Source organism: Rissa tridactyla, chromosome 2, assembly GCF_028500815.1.
Source record: "Rissa tridactyla isolate bRisTri1 chromosome 2, bRisTri1.patW.cur.20221130, whole genome shotgun sequence".
NCBI classification, from domain to species: Eukaryota; Metazoa; Chordata; class Aves; order Charadriiformes; family Laridae; genus Rissa; species Rissa tridactyla.
In genome coordinates this window covers 135,765,862-135,790,038 of record NC_071467.1, presented here as the reverse complement: position 1 = coordinate 135,790,038, position 24,177 = coordinate 135,765,862, and the positions used below count along the sequence as shown (strand labels likewise).

The following is a 24,177-nucleotide window of genomic DNA, read 5'->3' as shown; positions in this document are numbered from 1 at the left end:
TTATTTTCCAGCCAAGTAACAGTTAGTTTTTCAGCTTTCTCAAGTGATCTGCTACACAGCAGCTCCTTGCTAGCGTACAGGACAGAGGGACAAAACCAGAAGAGGCCAAGACTTTTTCTAGCCCTGCAGACGAGCTTAAACCAAGCACAAAATCATCCCTTTAGGCTTACTCTGCTGTCACTGGATTCAGAATGAGTCTTCAAACAGAGATTTTAAACACTGAACTGCCCTTTAGAAGTGCCCCCATCACCCCACGTACCATATGCCTGTGGATGCTTAAGCTGGAGTCACAACTAAACTCCAGAAACATAGTTGGCATTCATCAAGACCATAATGTTCCCCCACCAAATGGCAAGGGAGTTGAGCACAGCATAAATACACACTTAAAACTGCAGTACAATAAAAATTAATAATAATAATAATAATAATATTAAAAAAAAAAAACAACACGGCATAACCAGCATGGTTATGCATGAGTTAGCTGGAGATGGCTGGAGGGAGATGCCACGCATTCTTGAGTGCACTGCAAGGAACTTTCAGTCCCATTGACTTCAATGGGGTTTCAATCAGGCTGTGTCTCTGCTGTGGAAAGGAACTGCTTAACACAGCATCGTGGGGTTCCTCGTTTTTTGTCTCTGAGCAACTGCTGGCAAAGCCACTGGTTAGTAAGTGAAAACACACTTTTTCCAGTCGCCAGGCCTGCAAGCCGTACCTGGATTTGGCTCCTTTTCTTTCCTTTCGCTTTTTGTTGTTGCCGAGGCTCTGATAGATTTGCAAATCCGGCTCCTTGACTAGGTGCTGACTTTACAAACCCAAGTTCGGCTACTGAAGTGGGGGGACCTGACCTTGGAGCAGATTATTTTCCCTTCAGCGGGATGGCTCTGCTTGCAGCCTGACTCCAGCTAGTAAGTGTCAGCCCAGCAGCTGCCATGCAGGAGGTCTGTCCCTTCGGGCAGCTGCTGCTCATCTGCCTGCAGCTGGCAGCGGAAGTGACATCTGTTCTTGGTCCCAGCTGTGAGCAGCGCCGAGGTGCCAAAGCCCAAACGCCTCAGTTCTTGATCCAGGAGCGAGGAAGGGTTTCTGATGCCAGACCACGGCCTGGCTTGCAGGGGGAGGGAGGGGAGTTAGGGGGGGAGAATCGTCTCCTTCAACGATGGTGGGCTGGGAGGAATGGAAAGAGAGTGACAAATAGGGAGAGAAAGAACAACTAACAGAAGTAGGGGAAAGGATGGGAGAAGAGCGCGGGAGAAGACAAGAATGGCTGAAATGGAAAGGAAACATGAAATTTGAAGTGACAGGGCCAGTCTGAGGCAAGGAAACAAAGGCAAGGAGGCAGGGTAATAAAAAAGAAAGAGATGCAGAAGTAGCAACAAATAACTATCCAAGGGAGGCGATTATCTAAAAAGGCTGCTGAATAGGGCAACGCCTTATCGAGCTGCCATCTCAGGCGCTACTGAGCCTGGAAGGCTTTCCTGCCCGCAGCCCGCAGCCTATCGTGCCATTCCAGGGGTCCCCCTGCAGATTTTGCCATCTGGAGGAGCTCTGGTATATTCTCTCTTGCCTCCTCGCTCCTCCATCTTATTTAAATTCACATCACTTTTTTGCTTGTCCAAGTCTCTTACTCTCTCATTTATCTTTGCAACTGTATTATAATTCAGCGTCGTGGCATTTTAACTGAATTATAATTTCATTTTCTGAGACAGGATTATGTGCAGGATGAAGGACAAGATCCATTTCAATCCAAAAATTGAAAGGCAGACTGCAATTAACCTGTGAATAAATATATTAAGAAATGCCACTTTACTCCCCAGGTTGGTGTATGCACGCCAAGTATATTCTATCATAAACGTATTTTCACAGTTGAGACTGTTTCCTCAGCACAGGCACTGAAATTGGGTGTTTCATATCTCAGGACGAATTGAGTATTCCTGGAAGAAATAACCAAGGAAAATGTATATTTGACAAGTGCGTTACAGCCCTGCCAATCAAAATCGACTTACACTGGGAAAAATGCAGTGTCGGCGACTGCTTCTTTCCCTCGGTGCTTGCCAGAAGCAGAAGAGAAAGTGAACTGTGGTGAACAACCGGGCCGAGGAATGGGCCGTTGGAGACAGACATCATAAACGCTTACCAGGCTGAAGCTGAAAGGGAAGGCATTGGGGGCACACAGCTTTGAACTCATTTTGGTGCTTTGCCTTGGTATCTACTGGAGGCACCCAGAGCAGGGCGTTCAGTCATCAAACTGGGTGACATTACAAATTATTCGAAACCAGGTGCAAAAGATTGGACTGATTGCGTTGGGCAGGAGCAATGAAAGCAGCTTCTCAGTTTCTCAGAATTCAGCTTTTCAAGATTGGCTTTAAATAATGTAGTTATCGTTGAGCTTTTTATATCATAATTATATATTTCTGTAAGATCTAGATAAGATACATATTTATACCTTAGTATTTCATGACAGATTTTCCAAATGGGAGCCCTTAAAGATATTATTCTTTTTACAAGTCTCAGCAGCACTCCCCGTTTCAGTGAGAATTAGTTGTGGTTTCAGTAAGCGATCTTTGAAACAAACAAGAGGAAATTCCTCTGAATACCATTCTTTCACTACCTACACAAAGAGAAAAATCTACCATCTACTGAACTATGCATCTGAATTAATCAATCTAATAACTGCTTTTTTTTTTCCAGTCAGACAGGAATAAGACTAGAGCATCTATCAGATGGACCGGAGAGAATAATCAGAAATCTTAACGTAAGGTCAAGGCACTACTAATGCTCTGAAGGGCTCAATTCATGCCGTAACACAGTTTTTACAACTATCAGCCATTTATATGCCCCAGTCATCAGAGCAGTCACACTGGGCCAGGTCAAAGGTAGCTCTTGCCCAGGATTCTGGCTCCCGCAGAAACACTGTTAACATGAGCCTATGCCTGATCCCCGAAACCTTCCTCAACAGGAACAAAGGGAAGCATGCATTGTCTGCACATCTCGGTGGATGCTTGATAAGATGAACCAGCATTTTTCAGATCAAAATTACAAACGAAGAGGAATGAGATAAGAGATACAAAAGCTTTTGCCTATCTGTAAGTAAACGTGCTTTTCTTCAGAAATAAAACCAGAACAAAAAGCAGCGGCCAGCGGGAAGTGTCTGAGACAGGGAGAACAAACTATGACCCTTCTCCAGTGGAGTGACCTACAGACAGGAAAAGTGCTAAGCAGTAATCAGGAACCTTACGTGTCCTGTGAAGCTTCTGTTTGGATGGCGCCTAGAAGAGCACTGTGGAGGTGTCTCTGGTGTCACACAAGTGCAAATCTGAATGCACCAAAAGCTTCAAGGCACGCAGACACTTTTTGTTCTGCAGCCTATTATCAGTTATCAAGATGAGCTAAAAGCTTCATTGTGATATTTTAAAGTCAATTACAGTCATGCCACTGATTACAATAGGGTCACATCTCATTTTGCTTCTATTTGCTTTTTGGTTTGGTTTTGGGCTTTTTTGCTTTTGTTTTTAATTTCACCGTCTTCTATCCTTTTCATTCTTTCAGCCTTTTTTAGAGGACCATCAGAATCTTTTTCTGGCTAGGTAGCCCGGAAAGCTAAAGAAAAAAAAGATTGTAACTAGAAATTCTTCTGCCAACCGATCTAAGACAAATGAAGTAATTTAATTTTCAGATTTTGCATGAATTGTGTTGGTTTCAATACAAATCTAATTCACTCAACTTTGCAGTTAAGAAAAGCCATATTCTGTATTCTCTTTTCTGATGAACACTACCCAAGGAATACTAATTAGAGTGTTTGAGGAGTAAGGTAAGCAAGGCTGGCAGAGTCTGAGCTTTTATTTACTCTGTGTTATCTCTGTCCAAATGTTCAAAGCAATATGGGTGGTGACTGATTCACTAGTTAAATTCAAAACAGCATATGCGTACAAAAGGCTGCCAAGTTTCTCATGTATATAGCTATTTGTGAGAAGCTATGCACAGAGAAAAAAACAATCAACTAGTTTCTTAATTTCATTTTATATCTTTATTCCCATTGTAAGTATTAACAATCATCCAAAAGACCATTTAAATTTGGTTTGGATACACAATAGCATTAATCACAGTCCAGTTTCTTTTTTTTTTTTCACTGCAGTTCTAGTATTTCATGATCTGTTTTAGTAGTTCTGTTGTTGCTATATTTGCTTCCAGCAAAATAAATTTTTCAGTGTCTGTAGATTATTTAAAAGGACTGTTGAAGATAAAAAAAATCCATAATGCAATGATTAGCAGTATATTAATAAAGCTTATTATCTTCCATTTGAGATTAGTACTAAGTATGTTTGATGACCTTGATGAAACTTACTTTTTTGTGCATGGTCTGTTCTCATTTCAAAATAAGTTCATAAATAACCACAATATATTTTTTCATTACAGCAGTTAATTGCAGTAACATTTTTAATTGGATTTAAATCCTTTTAAGAGAATGAGGTTAAGTAAAACAACCCTACAAAGTAAAGGGTTGTTTAAGCAAATAACAAGTTACACACAATCCAATGCTAAGGCAGTATCACAATGTATAAATTAGCGTGGATCGAAAACATAAAGGATTTTCTAAAGTCACTTCCTTATTATTATGCAGGGAAAACACATCACGGATTGTACTTTAGTCTTCAAGAGAAGAAGAATCACAAAATACAGTCAAAGAGACATCTTTCATCATGTCTTTTAAAAGCCTGTGAGACAAATTCCTTCATCAAATTCATTAATGTAAAAGCAAATTCAGAAAACTTATTTGTGAAAGCTGTCCTGTTAAATTATGAATACCAATAATAAATTCTTTAGTTCCTCATTTATTTGTGTACTCTCCATATGAAGAGGCATGAATATATATATGAATAAAATATGCTTATTGTATAGCCATACACAGAGCTAATATGAATGCTTCTGTTGTACAATGCCAGAAAAGGACAAATTACTAATCAAAGTAGAGAGGAGAGAGAAGCAAAGAAGAAAGCAGACGATGCACAAGAAGCTTGTTAGTTGTCTTAGGATGACTTCTGTGCCGAAGAAAATGTATGGTTTGGATACAGAACAGTCAGCTAACAAACAGCTCTTTATTTTATCGTGTAATGAAGGAAGTTTGGGATCAACATCAGCTTCTAAAAGGGGTTTAAAACAGAGATATAGATAGTGAAGGGAAAGAAGAAGGGGAAGGGGACCAAGCACGGATCATGCTATCCTAAGCTTTGTCTGAGCACCAGAGGGAGTGGGACACGGTGGGAGTAAGGGGAGGAATACTGGTTTCAGAGGGAAACTTGCTGAAACTTCTGAGTGCTCTTGCTCATGACAGAGTGAGTAGGCTCACTGGACACTTCTGGTGGGGATATTTCCTGAAGACCCTGTTCCAATCATGGCAGGTACACAAGACACTAACCTAGCCCCTTCACAAGTTGCAGGAAAGCTGGAATTCCTGACTCTGATGCATAGGGAGGGACAGGTGTTTTCAGAGACTGTCCTCTTGTCGTATTGCTCTTAGTGGTTGGAGATACTCCACATAACCATTCATCATTTTAGCTTCCTGTCCCAATTTTCCACACTCAAATATCAATGTAGCGTATGTTTGAACTCGTAACGCTCTCCACTACTATTTAACCCATACATCTGCTAGCCAGCAAGAGATGAAAACCGTATTCTTGTAGATGAGCTAGCAGAATCTTCCAACCCAACAGACTGGGTTGTGAAACATTTTTTTCAGTCTGAACTCTTCCTTTAAGCATGCATACGCACACACATGCATATACGTACACACACATGCAAACACAAAGAGTATGTGTAATACAGTACTCAGAGGAGACTCAGAGGAGCTACTGGAGCTACTTTGAAATGACAGCACATGGGTACTGGAAGAAGGGAAGCACCAAGGAGTGCTACAGCCAGAGCGTATCGCATCTGGAAAACTGGGGTTTAGCACCTCATTGCCCCCATGCACATCTTTTTTATTTCAAGGTTACCTTCATTACATGGAGGACGGGATGTGACCCTTCAAATACTTCTTGCGATGTGCATTTCTGTTGATGTCAGGAAGGCTACACTGAATAATGAACTCTACATTCACTAATAGGAATAGCAGCAATTTTTAAATAATTTCATATAAAGAACAAGACCTGTGCTTTAGAATTATTTTACCTTGAATCAAATTTCATTCATGCAGTCCTAGATCACAGTACACGTGCATGGTCAAAGACAATTTGGCATGAAGACTGAATGCTTTGGTGTCCTCTCTGCACCTTCTTAAATGATCAGTACCTCACAAAAACGTCTCAGTATCATTCCTCACAGTACGTACCCAGTGTATCTCAGAATGATTTGTATTTCATTTTACACTTTATACATAATATCAGACTTCCATTTTAAGTATCAAAAATATGTTGTTAAAAGATCTTAATAATAAATGTCGTAAATCCACAGTTTTCATCAAAGGGTAAAATGATTCAAGACCTTTGGTGAATGGATGATGAAAAAGAAACGTTTCCAAAAGCTACGCATGACTTATGGTCTTATGCTACCAACAGCTGCCCAATCAGCTCCGGGTTTCTGTCCTTTATTAATGCCATGATAAGAGCAGCGGCAGAATTTACTGTCTCCTGAAGCAGCAACTGGTCCTGGGAAAAAAAAAAAAAAAGGAGTAGGGGAAACAGTATGTTAACAAAAGTGGAAAAAGTAAATATTTAACAGCAATTTTCAAGTATGCAAAATTACCATATGGTTGTTGAAAAAAAAACACATTTATTTGCATTTATTAGAAGAAGAGCTTCTAAAACATATACTTTAAGGAAACACAATTTCGAAGTAATAACCATTTTCCAGTTTCCATGATGATTTAAAAAGCAAAACTATTTTTTTTAAAGGAATCTATTCAAACTGCTGGAATTAATGCCACCTATCCCAGAGACCACCAAAACAGAAGCTTGATTCTGTCACTTGCTTCCTAACTGATTTTTAAAATCTAAAAAGTAGTCAAAATGTTGGGTTTGAAAACATTGGAACAAAACTGAGGATTTAATGGAGTAGTATAGTTAAAGACCTATAACTTCAAGCACCTACTGAATCCCATCTGTAGCCTACAAACTACTTGAACTCAGAAAGGCATTTACGCACTGGGACTTCAGTGGTTTAGGCTGATCTTTGTATCAAATAAGTTTAAAACATAGTCTGGTTTTGATAGGCAACTATAGAGACCAACACAGGAAGAAGTAATAAAATGAGACTTTGATTCTGTGCCTCTAACTCAGCACTCTAGCTCACATTTGAAAGAGTCCTTTGTCTAATTGCCAAGTTTTCTTAATTGTATTGACTATAAAAGGTTGGCCTCTTGCTAGCAGTAACATTTTAATTTGCGCACTGGGAAAATATCAATAGGTGTAGCCAGGCATAGACACATCCCTGGAGAGAGACATAGGAGGGGACAATTTCTGTGAAGCAACAGAGGAAAAAAAAAAAGGTCTACAAAACTCTACGGAGAGTTTAGAAGAGTTTCAAATACAGAAGGGGAGCCACAAAGAGAAAGCAAGAACTGTTTTCCGTATCCGCAATGGATAAAACTGGAAGCAATAGGCTTAAGGGAACTGAAACTGGGATATACTAAGTCAGGAAAGTGTTTTAACGGTAAGGACTGGTATACAATGGAACAGATTATTGGACAGATCAAGCCCTGTCATTAGGGTCCTGTAACATGGGACCTGCATACATGTAAAATGGGATGCCGGTAACAGCTTCCCCCGTTCCTGGGGCACGCAGATGGAGCAGTTCCATTCTGTATCTTTTCACCACAAACACTTGGATTAATGGAGAAAGAGGAAACGGTTTCAACAACTTACACAAAAACATAATGTTAATCACTGCTGCTGAGGGGATGTACCTGTTCAACTAGTACAGAGGGGGACCTGGAGACTAAGAAGTTGGGGCTGAAGGAAAAATTGATAGGGGAAAAGTATCCCTGGAACACTCTAAAATATGTAGCATTATATTTTATAATGCTCTTATTCACTTTTTGCTTTATGTAAATGACAGGAAAAATGCTAGAAAGATAAAGGGATAGAATTAGAAATGGCTAGTTTATACCTGATTCTTTTATCATTCCTGGAAAAATGATATTTGCATGTGACTAGATTTTTATCCGAAAAATGATAGCAGCATTCCAGTACTTAAAGGGGGCCCTACAGGGAAGGTGGAGAGGGACTCTTTATCAGGGAGTGGAGCGACAGGACGAGGGGTAACAGTTTTAAACTGAAAGAGGGGAGATTTAGATTAGATATTGGCAAGAAATTCTTCACTGTGAGGGTGGTGAGGCACTGGAACAGGTTGCCCAGAGGAGCTGTGGATGCCCCATCCCTGGAAGTGTTCAAGGCCAGGCTGGATGGGGCTTTGAGCAGCCTGATCTAGTGGGAGGTGCCCCTGCCCATGGCAGGGGGTTGGAACTAGATGATCTTTAAGGTCCCTTCCAACTCTAACCATTCTATGATTCTATCATCTAAGTAAGCTGTTACAATTTGTAAACTCCCAAAAGATTACACTCCTTACAAATTCATGTTATATATTCTAATATGCAGTAAAATTATTCACTAGTGGTCTAAAAAATTGTCTTAAAGATGTTCACCGCAGCTGTGTCTTTCAGTTTACTGAGCGACGCCTCCCATTCAGTTAAGCAAGGAGTGCAGAAATGTGCTCAGGTCGTGCTCCTGCAGTACCTTTTCCGACGGGCCGAGGGTGCAAAAAGGAACTCAGAATCCACTACTCCGATTTGGTAGGAGTTTCACACCCTCAATTTCCATGGGTATAAAATGCTATACAATGTACAACGAGGGCAGAAGTCATGTGCCTACACCCGCTCAGACGGCACACACTGCAGTCACTTTCAAGATCTAGCAATACGTTTATTGCTCTTCAGCAATGCCAATCTCCTTGCGCCCCTCATGGTTTTTTGTTCACTTTTGTCTCGAGAAGCACTTCACAATTGCAGACACTGTTTTCCAAACGGGCTTCCAGCCATATCTGAAGTTGGCTGGAGGTGTATATTTTTTTTCCCATTTCACAAAAAAAGAAAAAAAATACACCTGGCCAGGAATGCTCTTAATGTTTCTTCCAATAAATCTTTCCACATCCTCTGTTGGTTAGTGGATTCAGTACACATTCCTTTGCAGTAATAAATTATTTAAGTTTTTGAACATAAAAGGAAGCAAGAGAAAGAAATTTAACTTTCACAGGAGAGAATGAAAGTGACACCGTAAGATTCCTTTAGACTGAAAAAAGCTTTTTCTAAAGCTAAAGCTAAGGCTTTAGTGCTAATTTCCATGTTCTGAAGGGAAGACATGCAAAAAATTAGGAACAGCATTTGTAAACCAGGCAATGCGGCACAGTAATGTCTACGGAAACCTGCATGTAGAAGTGGTCTACAAACCACACTGAAACGACTGGTGAATTGCAATTTGTGCAAAAAGAGAAACACAAGAAATAAGCAGCACAAAATAAAATAATTAATAATCTGATTATTAATACTATTATTATAACTGTTCTGGTTCCTGTCTTTCTTAGAATCAAACAATACAATGGCAGGAAAATCAGGGAAATGAACTGTCATACAGAATTGGCCCTTGTCCAGGATTGGTCCCTGTGGGTCTGTTTTTTGGAAATAACCAGAAGTGTATTCTTTAAGTGAATATACATTACCCTATTTATGATAACAAATGCAATAGAAAAGTTATTCTTGATTTTATAGTTACAGTTGACGGTTAAATGACACGGTGAAGCACGTACTGAAGCTTTCAAAAGGGCAATCCTTTGAAGTATTTATCATAGGGGTTACTAATTTTTAGATTTATGCTGTTGCTCCTTCCCGGTAACGCTGTCCCAGTCTGATCTCAGGGTCACCTATTCATTGAACAGTGTCCAGCACCTGGGCCTACGAGCCAGCCTCTGAGTGCAGGAGAAATCAGTGCCACAAAGGTCAGGAATGTGCCAATTTTAACTTGCTTTATTCTCACAGACACAGTCTTACTGGAAAGAGGTAGTCAATAATGCAAAAAACTGGACTCTTCTGGGAATTTCAAAATCATTGTATATCCTGTACCCTTCGGAGAATCAAACTTTGCTCTTATGCTAGGAATCACAATAGCAGTATCTGATGGTCACAGCCTGTGCATAATTTTTAACTTTTGTTGACCATTTCTAGTCATTATTATAAAGAAAAAGAGAACAGAAAAAGAAATTTTAGCAACTGAAAGAGAATACATTGTTCAAAGTGTAGGTATAATGCTGACTGACACAATAGTTAAGTTGTATCTTAAGTATTCTTTCCTCTCCTCTGAATCCTAAGCAGTTATAGGTAATTTGGACGCCAGCGGTGTTTATGGAAAATATTAAAAAGGATTTAAATGACAGAATTCAACAAAAACCCCGGAAAGAAAAAGAATCTTGTGGGTCTTTATTAATTTCAAGTTAAACAAATAAGCGAACGCTTCAAGTCCCCTGGCTATATCCTTAAAACACCCATGTTTCTGACACTGCCATGTTATTTCTGGCAACAGTGCTGATTACAGCTGATAGTGCCTACAGGGAGGCTTCAATAAGAATGCCAGGACAAATTTAATCTACCACACCTAACTCCATTGCACATACAGGCCTCCGATCCTCTTTTATATTCAATGGCATAGCACTAAATCTTTCAAAAATCTCATTATTAGTTGCAGGAAGTCAAATAATCAAGCAGAACCAGGTCTTCACATGTCTAATTGCCTGACGTGTTTGCGTATATTGTAACCACGATAAAAAACAGGATGTAAGAACAGAACGATCAATACAAATCCTCATGTAGCCCAGAAGAGCTCTTGCACGTTATTGCCCACCCACTGCTCAGTGCTGCAAATTCCAAACAGAGAACATACTTCAGCACGCTACTCAGTGAGAGCGTATCCGTGCACGCGCTGGATGGATCAAACACGAACAGTTCTTTCCCTCATCAACAAAATCCTTAAAAAAGACCGTGACCTTTAAATAAGACTCAGAGGCAGTTAACGATTTTAATGGATTAATGACTGAATTTCCACATGATCAACTGGTGCGCCACGATCCCCCCTAAACCATTGTGATATTCACTGTCTATTCATTTCATCCAGTTGACTTAAATGAGTCTCTTGTAAAAAAGAAAAACCAAAACCCCCTAACATTTCTTGGCCATTAATAAATAGAATTTTTTATTGTTTGAACAGATGATTAACTGCATTTATAAGCTAAAAACAAAACTTTTACCACTTTATATTTATGTACTTTGGAAAAGAAAGTACTCAGAAACACTGCCAACCTTATAAACCATAAATCCACATAACAGCACTTTGATTCCAAAATAAAATATCCACTTTGTCTGTTATTAAATAGTAAAGATATTCCAACATAACCATATTGTGTGATGGTTGTAACTCATATTCAGAATTTATTTGATGTAGAGTTACTGACTGTAGGGGTTTTCTGGTCTACAGAATAAGACTGGGAATGGATACAGGGACAGAGTTAAAGTTGTGTTTGGAATATGCAATTCGATATTTTACAAATGTGCATTTATTTAGGAAACTGTGAGGATATCTGAATATTTACTGACATTCCCCTAACGATTCATTTCCTTGCTTCAATCTGTTTAGGATTTTTTTTTTTTTCCCCAGATGGAACTTCACATATATGCATGCTTCAATTTACATATGTACTAGTTCGGTTTAAGCATTGCTTGAAAAACACATACTACCCTTTTTAGCTACAAAAAAAGGGCTCTGCAGGTATTACCTCTGCCTTTTACTGCGTCCCTCCAAAAGAATAAAACAGCTGTGTTCCATTATTGGCACTCTGTTTTGCTGTAGCATTATTTGACTTTCCATTTAATACAGTTTTTAAAAATGAATAGAACTGTAATGTCAGCCCAGATTATATGGCCGATGGGAAACCTGAAAACATGACTTAAAGACGCTGCTAAACTTAGGGAACGTCAATATTAATACGGTTACGTTTGTACGAGGAACGGAAATAGGGCCAGGGCATGCACTGGCATGCCCCTGCCCTCGCTGTTCCATTGTGAGCCCGCTCCCTGGCACAGTTTTGGCTCCTGCCAGTTAACATGCTCCCAGACAATGGCTGGGCATGGTTCAGGGGACAGCACAGGCCAGGGACTGCTCCCAGGGGACAGGCGGAATGAGACCACCCTCTTTTGGGAAAACGAGAACTTAGCCATATGGACATGAGGCATGCTGTGCCTTTTAGCCCTAGGACAAGAGAGCCATCCCTGGCCTGTTTTACTTAGCAGTATAGACGTAGCCTAAGTATTGCTGGGAAGTGACAGTCGTGCCTTTCTCTCCCTACCCAAATGCATCAAGAATACATAGAACGACGATCAAATAATCCCCCCAGAACTGGGGACAAATCGCATGTAGCTACCACATAAACACAGTCATTTTAAAAAGATTAACTGCTCTATGGACACTTTTCGAACCAAAACAGCAGGAGAGAGACGAACCACACCAGGACAGCACTCACGCTGTACTGCACTTTCCTGCCACCTTACGGAAAAAGGCTGGAGCCAGCAGAAGGACCACACAATGAAGCATGTCCACTGCTCTCTTTTGCAGGGCGGGCCTGGGTACACACCAGGCACACCACAAGGCATGAGTGGAAGAGAAAAGGGTTGAAACAGTCTGTGTTGATAGAATCATAGAATGGTTAGAGTTGGAAAGGACCTTAAAAGACCATCTAGTTCCAGTCCCCCCGCCATAGGCATGGACACCTTCCACCAGACCCGGCTGCTCAAAGCCCCATCCAGCCTGGCCTTGAACACTTACAGGGATGAGGCACCCACAGCTTCTCTGGAAGTTGTGTTCTGGCAGGCATTTTGCAAAAGACTACGTTGGCAGTACAAGAGGAGCTGTTGTTAATTTAAAACTCCACAGGATGCTGCAACTTATACTAAGGCCATACCAGGTGTCTCCAAAACTCGCCTGATGTCACACACTGACACTCAGAGAAACTGAGTAGGGAATCTAGCCTCAAAACCCGCAATACTTGTAATTTTAATCTTCAACTTTTTTTTTTATTTAAGAAGATGATCTGAGGAGGGACTAAGGTTCTTTCACTACTAAAAATCAATTGTGTAACATGGTGTGGTATTTGTTTATTCTAATCTCACCATGAGGAATTCTCTAGTAGATTCCTGAAGAAGCATTTTTTCCTACTCAGAATATGTAGCAGCATGCATCCACATACTAAAGCAACCTCCATTTCTGTAACAGTACAAATTAAGCTGAAGTCTCCTTTCTTCTTAAAATGCTCCCACATCACATTTTTAAATCCATGTGCCAAAGGATCTATTGATAAGTGACATCTCATACATAATATCAATGCAGCAAGCTACCTCAATAAGAAGATAGCTATGCAGATCATTCTAAAAGATAAGAAAAGTATTTCTCTGAATATTTTTGGCTTTCAAGTAATGCAGAAATAATTAAGGTAGCATTTGAGTTCAGATAGGTAGGTGGGTTCAAATTTACTCCAGTAGGTTCAAATTGAACCTCTGTGTACGCAGCCTTGTGTCCTTTCTGAACTAAGAAAATGCAATCAATTTTTCATTAGTGGATACTCCTCAGAATAGAAATAATTTAGAAATCTAGATATTTGGGATGCGATGGAGAATTGAGAAAAGAGATGAGTGGCACTGGAAGAACCAAATTGTCTCTGTGCTAATGGAGCCTAGCAGACCTCTTAGTTAATGAACACTGACAGATCTGAGTTAATTCCCTGCAGTGAAACGGTTGTACATCCATGCTACAGTCAAACTCGGATAAATTGTATCCCTCTCTCCTGTACCATTGCTCAACCATGCCTCTTAATAGTTTGTCACAAGAAAATGGAGAGCCATCAACATTTAAAATGGCTGTATGGATACACTGAGGACACACAAGTATTTTAAATCTCCTGGAGTCTGTAAGGATTATGTCCCTAATGTTATCGCATATATCTTTTCACCTAAGATTCACAGATTTTGAACTAGAAGGTAAATATTGCTCTTTTGTTTAAAAAAAAATGAAAGAAAACAGCACAAACAAACAATCAAAAACCCAAACAGGATTAATTTCTTCCTCTAGTATGAACTAGTAGAGCTACCAGGCTGGTGAGGGGTCTGGAGACCAGGTCACATGAGGAGAGGCTGAGGGAGCTGGGCGTGTTTAGCTTGGAGAAGAGGAGGCTGAGGGGAGACCTCATTGCCCTCTACAACTGCCTGAAAGGAGGTCGGAGAGAGGTGGGTGTTGGCCTCCTCTCCCAGGTGAATAATGACAGGACCAGAGGAAATGGTCTGAAGTTGTGGCAGGGGGGGTTTAGATTAGATATTAGGAAGAATGACTTTACTGAAAGAGTGGTCAGGCACTGGAACAGCCTGCCCAGGGAGGTGGTTGAGTCACCATCCCTAGAGGTGTTTAAGAAACGGCTAGATGTGGCACTTCAGGGCATGCTCTAGTGGCAGAGATTGTAGGTTGTTTGGTTGGACTCGATGATCTTAAGGGTCCTTTCCAACCATGAAGATTCTGTGATTCTGTGATTGGAATAGCCAGAATTCCCCTAAATCAGCAGTTTTAAAACAGCTCCAGTATCTACAGGTTTTGCAACAAGTAGGTGACCAGTGTTCAGTTCCCTTCTTTGTGTGAGGTGATTAATCTGTTTTTTGGATGGAGGTGAGAATTCCTGTGGAGGAATACTCATTCTATATACAGTCACTGTATCACAACAGAAAGATGACATGAGTCCAGCCTAGACACTAGTCCAGACCCCTAGGGAGCAAGTGAAAGCTCTGTTCTAACTTTTGCTCCAAAAGTTTCTTCTTTTGATGTAGAATAGACAAACGATGACATGAGCTTGGTGCCAATGCCTCTGTCATCTGCAGACCTAGGCTTGTCCTCTCCAAGTCTTTTTTCTTCCCTGTAAGAAAAATTGTTAGTATGATCAATACTGAATAATCAATAAAAGTTCCTGGACCAAAAAATTCTCCGAAGAATTTGTTATAAAGAGCATTTTCAGTGCATTCAGTCACTGCAGCTTAAGCAAGAGTTTTCATTCAGCACCTACCACTATCTGATCTAAGCTCTTGGCAAGAGCGAGTATGCCAGCAGCGATAGCGCAACTGTCTGTCAACCATTTTTCCCTCTAAGTTGTTCAAAAAGCTACCCAATGCTTGAGCTAGCAGCCAATTCTGCCACCTGTATGGGACTGGTACAAAAATACTGGCAGAAATAAGCCATTTAACAGATGTGGCTGTCTGCAAAGGCATATTATGTGCTTGAGGTTTCTTAGAGGTGGTCTCTGAATACATTATGTTACCAAATAAGACCATAATATCAAATGCATTCATGTTAATATATGTTACTGAACTACTTACAGGCCCTATGAGGTATCCCTCTGGTGACCTTGTAAAACACACCATGAGGGTTTTAAGGGGGAAGGAAAAAATGTTTCTTACTATCAATATAGGAAAAGTGAAATGCTCCTGAGGCACAGGAGCCTTGCTCTCTCTGACAACCAGCATTACAAGCTGCTGGAAATCTAAGACTGGTCTGAAGTGGAGTGAAGCTGTGGCAAGTCATTCCTCTGGTTTCAGAAAGCTTTGGATCAATCCCATAGCACTGACAAATTCACGTGGGAGTGGGACTCAAGCCTTCCACGCAGCAGCAGCATACAATAGCGTTCCCCTCGGTTTGTATGTGTGGTGGATCCTCTGCTGCCTGTTCCACTGAGAGAGTCTATAAATACTTTGATGGGCTGCCGGGTTAAGTTTTGCAGGCGGCCAGGAACACATAGCAGACCCACCACACACAAACATACAGAAAAAACGGGTTAAGTAGTGCTGGCCTCCTGCAAAACATAACACCCCAGTCATGCAAATCATTTACAGACCAGGCACCAAGTGAAGACGGAGCAGCTACAAATCACGTATGAATGCATTTTACATACAGAGCTAGCAGCAGAGCAAAAGCGGTTCAGCACAGTTTAGCTGGTTTTCTCCTATCATAAGCTGAGAAATACAGCACTTTCAAGCTCAGTTTCACTCAATGACCAGTGTTTTAGCCCTAGTCAGCAGTAAGTAGGAAGACAAAAATGCGTTTGTAGGCAAGACTGAGAGAAGTGGTGAGGGAACAAGCTAGGAGAAAAGGGGAAAAGAAGAAACGACAGAGATAAAAGATTAAGTACAAAACTATCATCTCAATCCTCAAAATATAAAAAGACATGCCATTGCTAAAGATCAGAAGAGATTAGTATCAATGCCAGAGGCTCTATCTGATAGGCAAACTGTGTCACATACTGCAGGTAAAAAAAAAAAAAATAAATCTTCAAATCTTCAGTGAGATCTGAGGTCACCAGTGTAATAGTAAAATTATAAGTAGGTAAGTATCACATATCTGACTGTTTCTCTTCACTTTTAGAGGACTATGCCATCCTCACTTAGGATCTGACAAAACCTACATAATGGGGACAGAGAAAACAATACAGCACTTCTTCATATAAACTTCTGGCAAGAGCAAAAGAGCACTTATTTTATGGTAAATTTAGCACAGTATGTTTTGATATTAGAGGTTTTTCCTTTCTGTCCCATATTCTATTGACAACATAGACTGGCTGTTGCACTTTTCAAGAAAAAAATGAATACAGTACGTTGCAAACATCTAAGTTGCTAATATTCAGTACAAGACATGAAATGCTTTAGTTATCACCGGTTACAGAATTTTGCATACAAATGTGCAGGTGCAGTTTCATATTATTTGTGACATACAATTTCTGATTGTGATTACCAGTGTTATATAGAAAGACTGAGTAACTGTTAATTAGTGACTGTAACAAAATGGGAAGGTCTTTGGGAATTGTAAGTGATGCATGCGAATCTCCTGGAGGATGCTGAAAATCGGTGCAGAGGAAACGTGAGCATTTTTTCCATTCTTTCAGTCTAAAGCACAGTTTTATCCCCTCCTATAGGTGCTAACTTCATATGGAATATTATGCATAATAGACATTCGGCTCTTCATAATAAGAGGGAAACTTGCATCCATTTCAATGTAAGTGTTCTGTTCAGTCATTAAAATCTTCATTATACAACTCCTACTGACTGTGAATAATCTGAAATATGAGCACACGGCTGCAGTAACTAATTGATTGGAAACATTCCTCTTGATTACAGATAATTTATTTGAGATGGTTCAGAGGAAAAACTGTATAGCCTACTAAAAAACAAAATTAAAACTTCTCCTTTGGGGAAAGAAATAAACAAAACCCAAGAGATTCTGAGGGGCAAAGTATGCGTACACATGTGCTGGGCTATTGTTCACATCCCAGTCTTGTGGCTTCCAAACTTTTAGGATGATAATATCAGTTCAGTGGGGTAAAGGCCACATTCCAATCTTGGTTACAGAAATACAAACCCAAGTAACTACAGTATTACGAGCCCAGTTGCTTTGCAGTTGCAGAGACTGAAATTCAACTTTAAACTCTGTATTTTGCTACAGAAGACCTAGTAGTTAACTGTTTTCAAACAGTTCTCCTAAAATCTCAAAGGCAGCTTTAAGTTAACTCAAATGTCAGTGTTTTGGGCAGTGAGACACAGTGAGAGGGCATGGCTGTCCAGTAGCTCATTGTTAAGCATTTCGTATCACAGATTTCCCTAATTTGATACTCTTAATTGAATCTAGCTAGTTGCTTGCAAGTAGCTCTCAAGTTCATCATCTCATCATTCTGTGAGCAGGGGCCGACTGCAGAATAAATCATAAACACTTCACGTTTAAGTTACATGCTGAAATCTGAAAATATCCTCAAATTACACCTTAACATTTAAAATGGAATGTCCATCCTACGTCTTTCATCTCATCACTCAAATTCTATTTCTTTGACCACATTTGTGTGAAGTTTAGGCATAGTTTATGTCCCATCTCTGACTTCTTTTCCTGTCTACAGCTGAGGGTCTATAGCCTACTGAAAGGCCAAAAAAAAAAAATTCCTTACAACTCAAGACTTGAGCAAGGCCAAGCTAGTCTACTTTCCCCCAAAAATAAAAATACCAGACTGATGAAGAAGTGTCCAGAAATGAGACCAAAAGTTACAAGGACATGAGGTGACATGTCTCCTTGGAGAGTAAGAGGACAGTAGTCAGCAGGGGAAAAACAAATTACAACACAAGTTATTAATAGAGATTCATTCCCTTTGTCTCTCACACCAATATGACCTACTAATACATTAATTTTGCAGTAATTCTGATTGTTCTCAACATCACTTTGCACAGAGCACAAACCTGTTCCCTGCTCCAAAGCAGTCTTCATGTAGTGGATGCAATAAGGAGGAAAGGAACTTGCATTGCTTGCAAGCATAAATAATTCTACGAGCAAAGGAGCTTTAAACACGCTCAAGTACACTCAAATATACTCACACTCAAAACTGCTGTGAGTGGAGAAAGTGTATTTGCCTCTATCTATTGTTTTCTTTCAGGTATGTTGCCTACACAATGTTTACCTACACGCTTAAGAGTGGACGGTTTATCTGAGCAGCACCTTAGGACATGAACTGAATGAAACCCCATCCACTATGCACAAGGAAATAATTTCTAAAAATGTTGATCCAAACTCTCAGTTTCTCTACTTTCTTTGCTAACTTGCTAGCAGTATGGCTAGAGCAGCACGAAGTGTCAACACGGACTAACCATACGTGCACTTACTCGCTTTCTCAGCTGGGTTTTGCAGCCCCGAGGTAGCTCATGCTGTGATGGCTCTTATGAATCTGAGTCTCCACCTGATTATCCCTCCGTAGCTTGAATGGCATGGAGCAATCTCTCCTGCCACTAGCTACTGATTAAACCATCACATTGCTGGACGGCAAATAGCCAGTTTCCAAAAATACTTTGAGTATAAGCCCAGTGACGAGAAGGCAGAAGAGGGCTCATAACTTGCCTTGTGGCTAAAACGCAGCAAAGAGATAAAGCAGTTAGTACTATTCCTCAGCGTTCACCAGTAAATCCTTACCCTTAAACTCCAAACGTATAATCCTTACAATTTTAAGGGGACAGATGTGCTTGCTTTTAGAGTCTAGTTTTCTTTTAGGCTATGAGAGTCCAGCTACACCACAATGATAGAGCTCACAGATGTTCTCTTACATAAAAATCAGGGTTTGCCAAGACAGGCTTCTCTTTCTTTCTGCCAGCTAATATCAGCCCAAACCATCTAACACAATAGCCTGTCTATATACAAACAAAGGCACTCAAAATGAAAATATATCCAAGAGATAAAACTCTTGTAAAATACCAAAAAAAATTGTTTTGTGCTTTTAGAAAAATGGCTATTTTGAAACTTTAAAAACAAATAGAAAGAAATAGAGTAAAAAGAAGTAGAAAGAAAACTAATAAAGAAATAAAAGAACAAGTTTTGCTTTAGCAGATGGCTTACTGTACTCCATAATTAAGATGTTTTATTAAAAATAGAAGAGATGAAATATTTTGTTAGCTATGAACACATCTCTTTTTATGAGATTAGCATTCAAGGTTAAGCTTATCCCTCAGGTATGTTGTATCTTGAGTTGCACAACAGAAGAGTCTATGTTTTACAGCCTTTAACACTTTCAATTAAATTGTTACCAAAGATTCCTTTCAAAACATCCTAAAATCATCTTGTGCCTACTTGCAACTTTAAATATGTCTGTGACTGTCTGCAAAGATAAGTTCGGTTCTCCCTAGTATCTTCTTGTAATAGGCATTTGATTAAGAAACTATTTATGACAATTTCCAAGGGCATGACTAAACACGATGTGCAAGAGTTTACCATACCACTTACTCCTCACTTTAAAATTTGGGTCATCCAAAGCTAATTGAAATTAATGGGCTGAGAACAAGTGATCAGTGCTATTTTCACGGTGATGGGCACTAGTCTTTTTCATAAGAGAGAGACTGCCATTCTTCCAAGCCAGTAAGGTCAAAGAGGTGATATTAGTATCTGGTAGACTGCTTGCATGTGGAGTGTTTTGGTTTTTCAGCTTTCCCTATAAAAGCTGAATATTCAGCTGAATATTACTGTCGCCAATATTTTAAAATGATGCAAGAATCGTGATATTGGATACTAAGTAAATACCTGTAGAACTCACTTGCAGGATCTCTAAAGTGTTTTAAAATATATTAATTGGTAATAATATTTAAAATAAACTCAAGAATAATTTAGAGGGCTTGACAAAATTATTGGATTATTTTCTGAATATAACTGTCAAAAATGAAAGCAAGCAGAACACCGAATAGTTTTCAATCTGATAGTAATTTCGACTGCAGTTTATCATTACAGATCCTGGACATAATGCTGCAGGGGAATTTCAAATTGATCTTAAAAAGTCATTACCTTTTTGCAGAAAACGTATTGTAGTAACAACATTTATGTTTAAGGGAAACATAGTAGCTTGATTTTGTTGCGTTCTGGTCTTGTTATCCAAAGCTACCGAGGAAATAACTCCCATGACATGGGTTAGTTATTCAGGTGAGAACACTGGATGGCATAGGTATGAATCTGAGCACCCACTGTGTGAGCCCAGCTATTACAGCCTGCTGAGGTGTTGTATCATAGACTTGTTTGGTTAAAAAGAAAAGGAATGTAGCTCTGTTTAAGCCTTATCCAGAATTAAAAACTAGCTCAGCTGCTCAAATAAGTTAGGTGTTAGTTAAGAAGGAAATTTCCTGGTGTTTCAACTAGAAAGCACAACTTTTACTCTTTCTCTGACTTCTACTCACTTTTCTTTTCCTTCCATCTTCAGTATTTGCTTCCAAGTTCACAGCTGCATTTAGAACTGCATGTATCTTTTTACACGGGCAATGATTTCACATTGTTCATCTCCTCAGCCTGTATTGATTAGATGAATGTGTGGTTTGGCTTTTCATGGACATGTTTTAAAAGTTTCCTCTGGACAAAAGAAGTAATCTCAAACTCCATTTCCACTAATTCCTCTCTTGACTCAATCTCTCTTTTGTCTTCAACAAACTGTATTCCCTTGTGCCTGCTCTTGGCCTCAGCTTTTACCCTGTATGCTCTGCTTCCATAAATCTGCTGTCTATTCAGTAAGCAGAACTACGTCTGCAGCACTACATACGTGCCACAGCCTCATCTCGTAACACTCCTAGTTGTCCTCAGTCACAACTTCTCCTTCACATTAACTACTGAGACTAACTTTCTATTATTTTCTCAAAGCTTATACGTTAGGAACTTTTGCATTAACTTTTGCTGCTGAATCCCTTTTATATGCACAAAGTGAGATTTATTCTCCCAGTCAAACAAATCTACTAAGAACTAGAGCTATGTGTTCCCTTCAAGGCCCATTAACAAAACACAGGCTGTCTTGTGCTTGCAACTGTCTATGGGCCTGCTCCAGTCCAAAGATGGGTATTAAAAATGCTAATTCTCTCAGTTACTGCTTTCTAATTATTTCCCACCAGTTTCCACATATCCTCTCCTTTAACCAGATCTGACACTAGCAGAAAGGATTTCCTGAATTGTTTACCCTAACTTTCTTCTGAAAAAATATTCTTGTCTTCATGCCTCAGTTATTTTAGTCCTCTTATAACATTGATGTTGCAGCACATATTTTTAAATAAACTACATACATTAGAAACATACATTAGAAAAAACCTTCCTGTCTTCCACTCCCCTTAAACTTATGAAATATTTTTCAAATCTTTGCTCTCTTTACATATATACAAATAGTTCAGTTTTTCCCAAGAATCCAAACCCTACACTTTCAAGACATAGACATTGCTTTTATATAGACACTCATTATGTTCAAGCCAACTAGTGAAATCTTTCATAGTGGTAATGCATGTACAACGTACCAAGAGTATTGTTCTGACTGATACTAGAACATCTGACTTATTTTTCCTTTTTTTTTAATGTTTGCAATACAATTTATAGGATTCTATGAGTAGGATGGAAATTTGAAGTGTCAGTTTTAATTTTTGTGTATTTGTTTATGACAAATCTCAAAACCTTATAAATATATACTGGAATTAATTTGTTTAAACAAACTCAAAATTAAAAACGCGGTTGTGTAAGATAGTAATAAGTATCAATTAGGGGCATTATTAATAATTTTGCAATGACATTTAAAATGATTAATCAGGAACTTTTGTTTCTTTGAAATTCAACCTAAATACCAGAAAGAACATACTTTAAAATGCAGAGCTATTTATAAAATAGAATGTAATTAGGCCAAAAATATCTTTCCCAAACACATTTTTAGGTTCACTCCATGTCATTACGATGCATTTAGGGAAATAATGAATTTAAAGAGCTTTGTATAGGAATCCTTGTTTCTGAAGCTACCATCATATTGAGTAAATATATGTGGCAACCAAATTCATATTCTGCAGTCAGTAAATATCAGGAGCTCTAAAGCCAAATCAGTCAACAGAAGCAATCCTTTAATGTGTTTAACTGATAATGTTCCGAGAAAGCTGCCATGGACCCTACAATTTTCTAAGTCCTAGAGCTGGCCACTGTGATGTTACTTTCTGCTGTGACTTTAGTATGTGTTTAAAGGAAACAATATTGTATTTACACAATAGATAATACATAAACTGTAATGAGTTATGACAGGCATTGTATTTCAAGACAATTATAATTTGCCTCTAGTAGCTTTATAAGGCATGAGGCTAAATACCTATCGAGTTTTACCACCCAAGAAGTACTGTTTTGGACTGTAATGCCTGGATTATATTACTGATATAAAATAGAAAATAAGCTTCAAAATAAGGAAAACAGGCTACATATTTATTTGTGAATGATCTCATTGCACACCAGCTCCAGAACATTAGTTTTATCAAGAACCCTGAAGCTATTTGTAATGGCAATTGCTATCAGTTCCTTTTCAAATTCTTAACCTGTTAGGCAAAGAAAAATACAGTTCAGATGAAAAGAACTAGAAAAGATTCTCATAAACCGTGTTACAAAGCAGAAGTACTGCATGATTGTGAGATTCTGCCAGCACCTACTGTTTATAGAACATGCACTAATATCATCTGATTTGTTAACTTAGAATCTGAAAATAACATTTTTAAAAGTTCAAATCTACAAAACAGTGCTAATTCATATCCAAAGGGTCAACACTCAAGAAGCATATTCACATGCATTCATTAAAAAAATAGTCCATGAATCTTTGTATCAAAGACTTTACAAAGCAATTCAAACTGCTACGCAGTTTGCAATTGCAGTTAACGTTTGTTACTTGTGAAACCTTCTAAAGTTTATTTTGGAATCAGTTCCTCGCTTGCAAGAACTGTAAAAACATGAAAAGCATCACAAGTCACCAAAACGGATTATTTAATTACTGCCCAGGTTGTCAGTCCAACCTTATCTAGAGATGCACACCCAAGATTCAGCATCAACAAAACATCAAGACCTTTGGATGAAACAAACTACCAGTAAAGACTGTTGGCAATAACAAACTCAATTAACCTTACAGTAGGTAGATACATGCTCTCTGAAGTCACACATAACAAAGGCTGCAGTCATGTACTTCAGGTGCAACAACTGAGGATGGGTTTTGGCAAGTGCATTGCAAGGCTCTGATGGCATCCTATAAACATCAGCTTTCTTGGAAAAGTATAAATATTTCTGATATGAATTGCTCGTTTGTCACAAATATGTCCATACTATACTTAAGCTAGGATTCTAAATCTCTTATTGGCATTAAGACACAAGGAATTATTGAAAAGTATCTGCACCTCAAAAATATTTTAAATTAGTCTTGATAAAACATGTAAAATGCATACCTTTGGTTTCTACTACAAACAATTTCTACTGCATCTCCAAACGCTAGATCATCAAAAGGAGACATCAGCACAAATGTTGTGTTCACCCAAAGTACATTTTGTTCACCACTTCTGCTAGTTGTCTACTTTGTTCTCTCCTTTGCAAATTCTGCTTTGCAACTGTGGCTTGAGACATCATACGAAAACTAAAGAATGAAAAACAGAAGGTAGAACAGTACTGTGCAGCTCAAATGGGCGAAGTGTATAATCCAACTGCATAGATAAAAGTAGGAATCAGATTCCAAAGGCAGCATAAAAAAGTGAGAAATCTGGCTTGTATACCAGTCAGAGGTACTCTTTCATACTTTATT

The 24,177-nt window shown here is 39.0% G+C and overlaps 1 protein-coding gene across 2 annotated transcripts in view; it reads right to left on the bottom strand.

The window, feature by feature from the left end:
* Positions 1-3,996: 3,996 nt before the first annotated feature.
* The window catches only part of CRPPA (CDP-L-ribitol pyrophosphorylase A), a 117,772-nt gene continuing 97,591 nt past the window's right edge, over positions 3,997-24,177 (bottom strand). Inside the window, exon 10 of one of the 2 annotated variants that reach the window (XM_054191524.1) lies at positions 3,997-6,638. In XM_054191524.1, coding sequence (XP_054047499.1) covers positions 6,534-6,638 — 105 coding nt within the window. In that variant the 3' untranslated portion in view covers positions 3,997-6,533. The remainder of the gene's footprint in view (positions 6,639-24,177) is intronic. The other variant, XM_054191525.1, reaches the window with a different exon arrangement.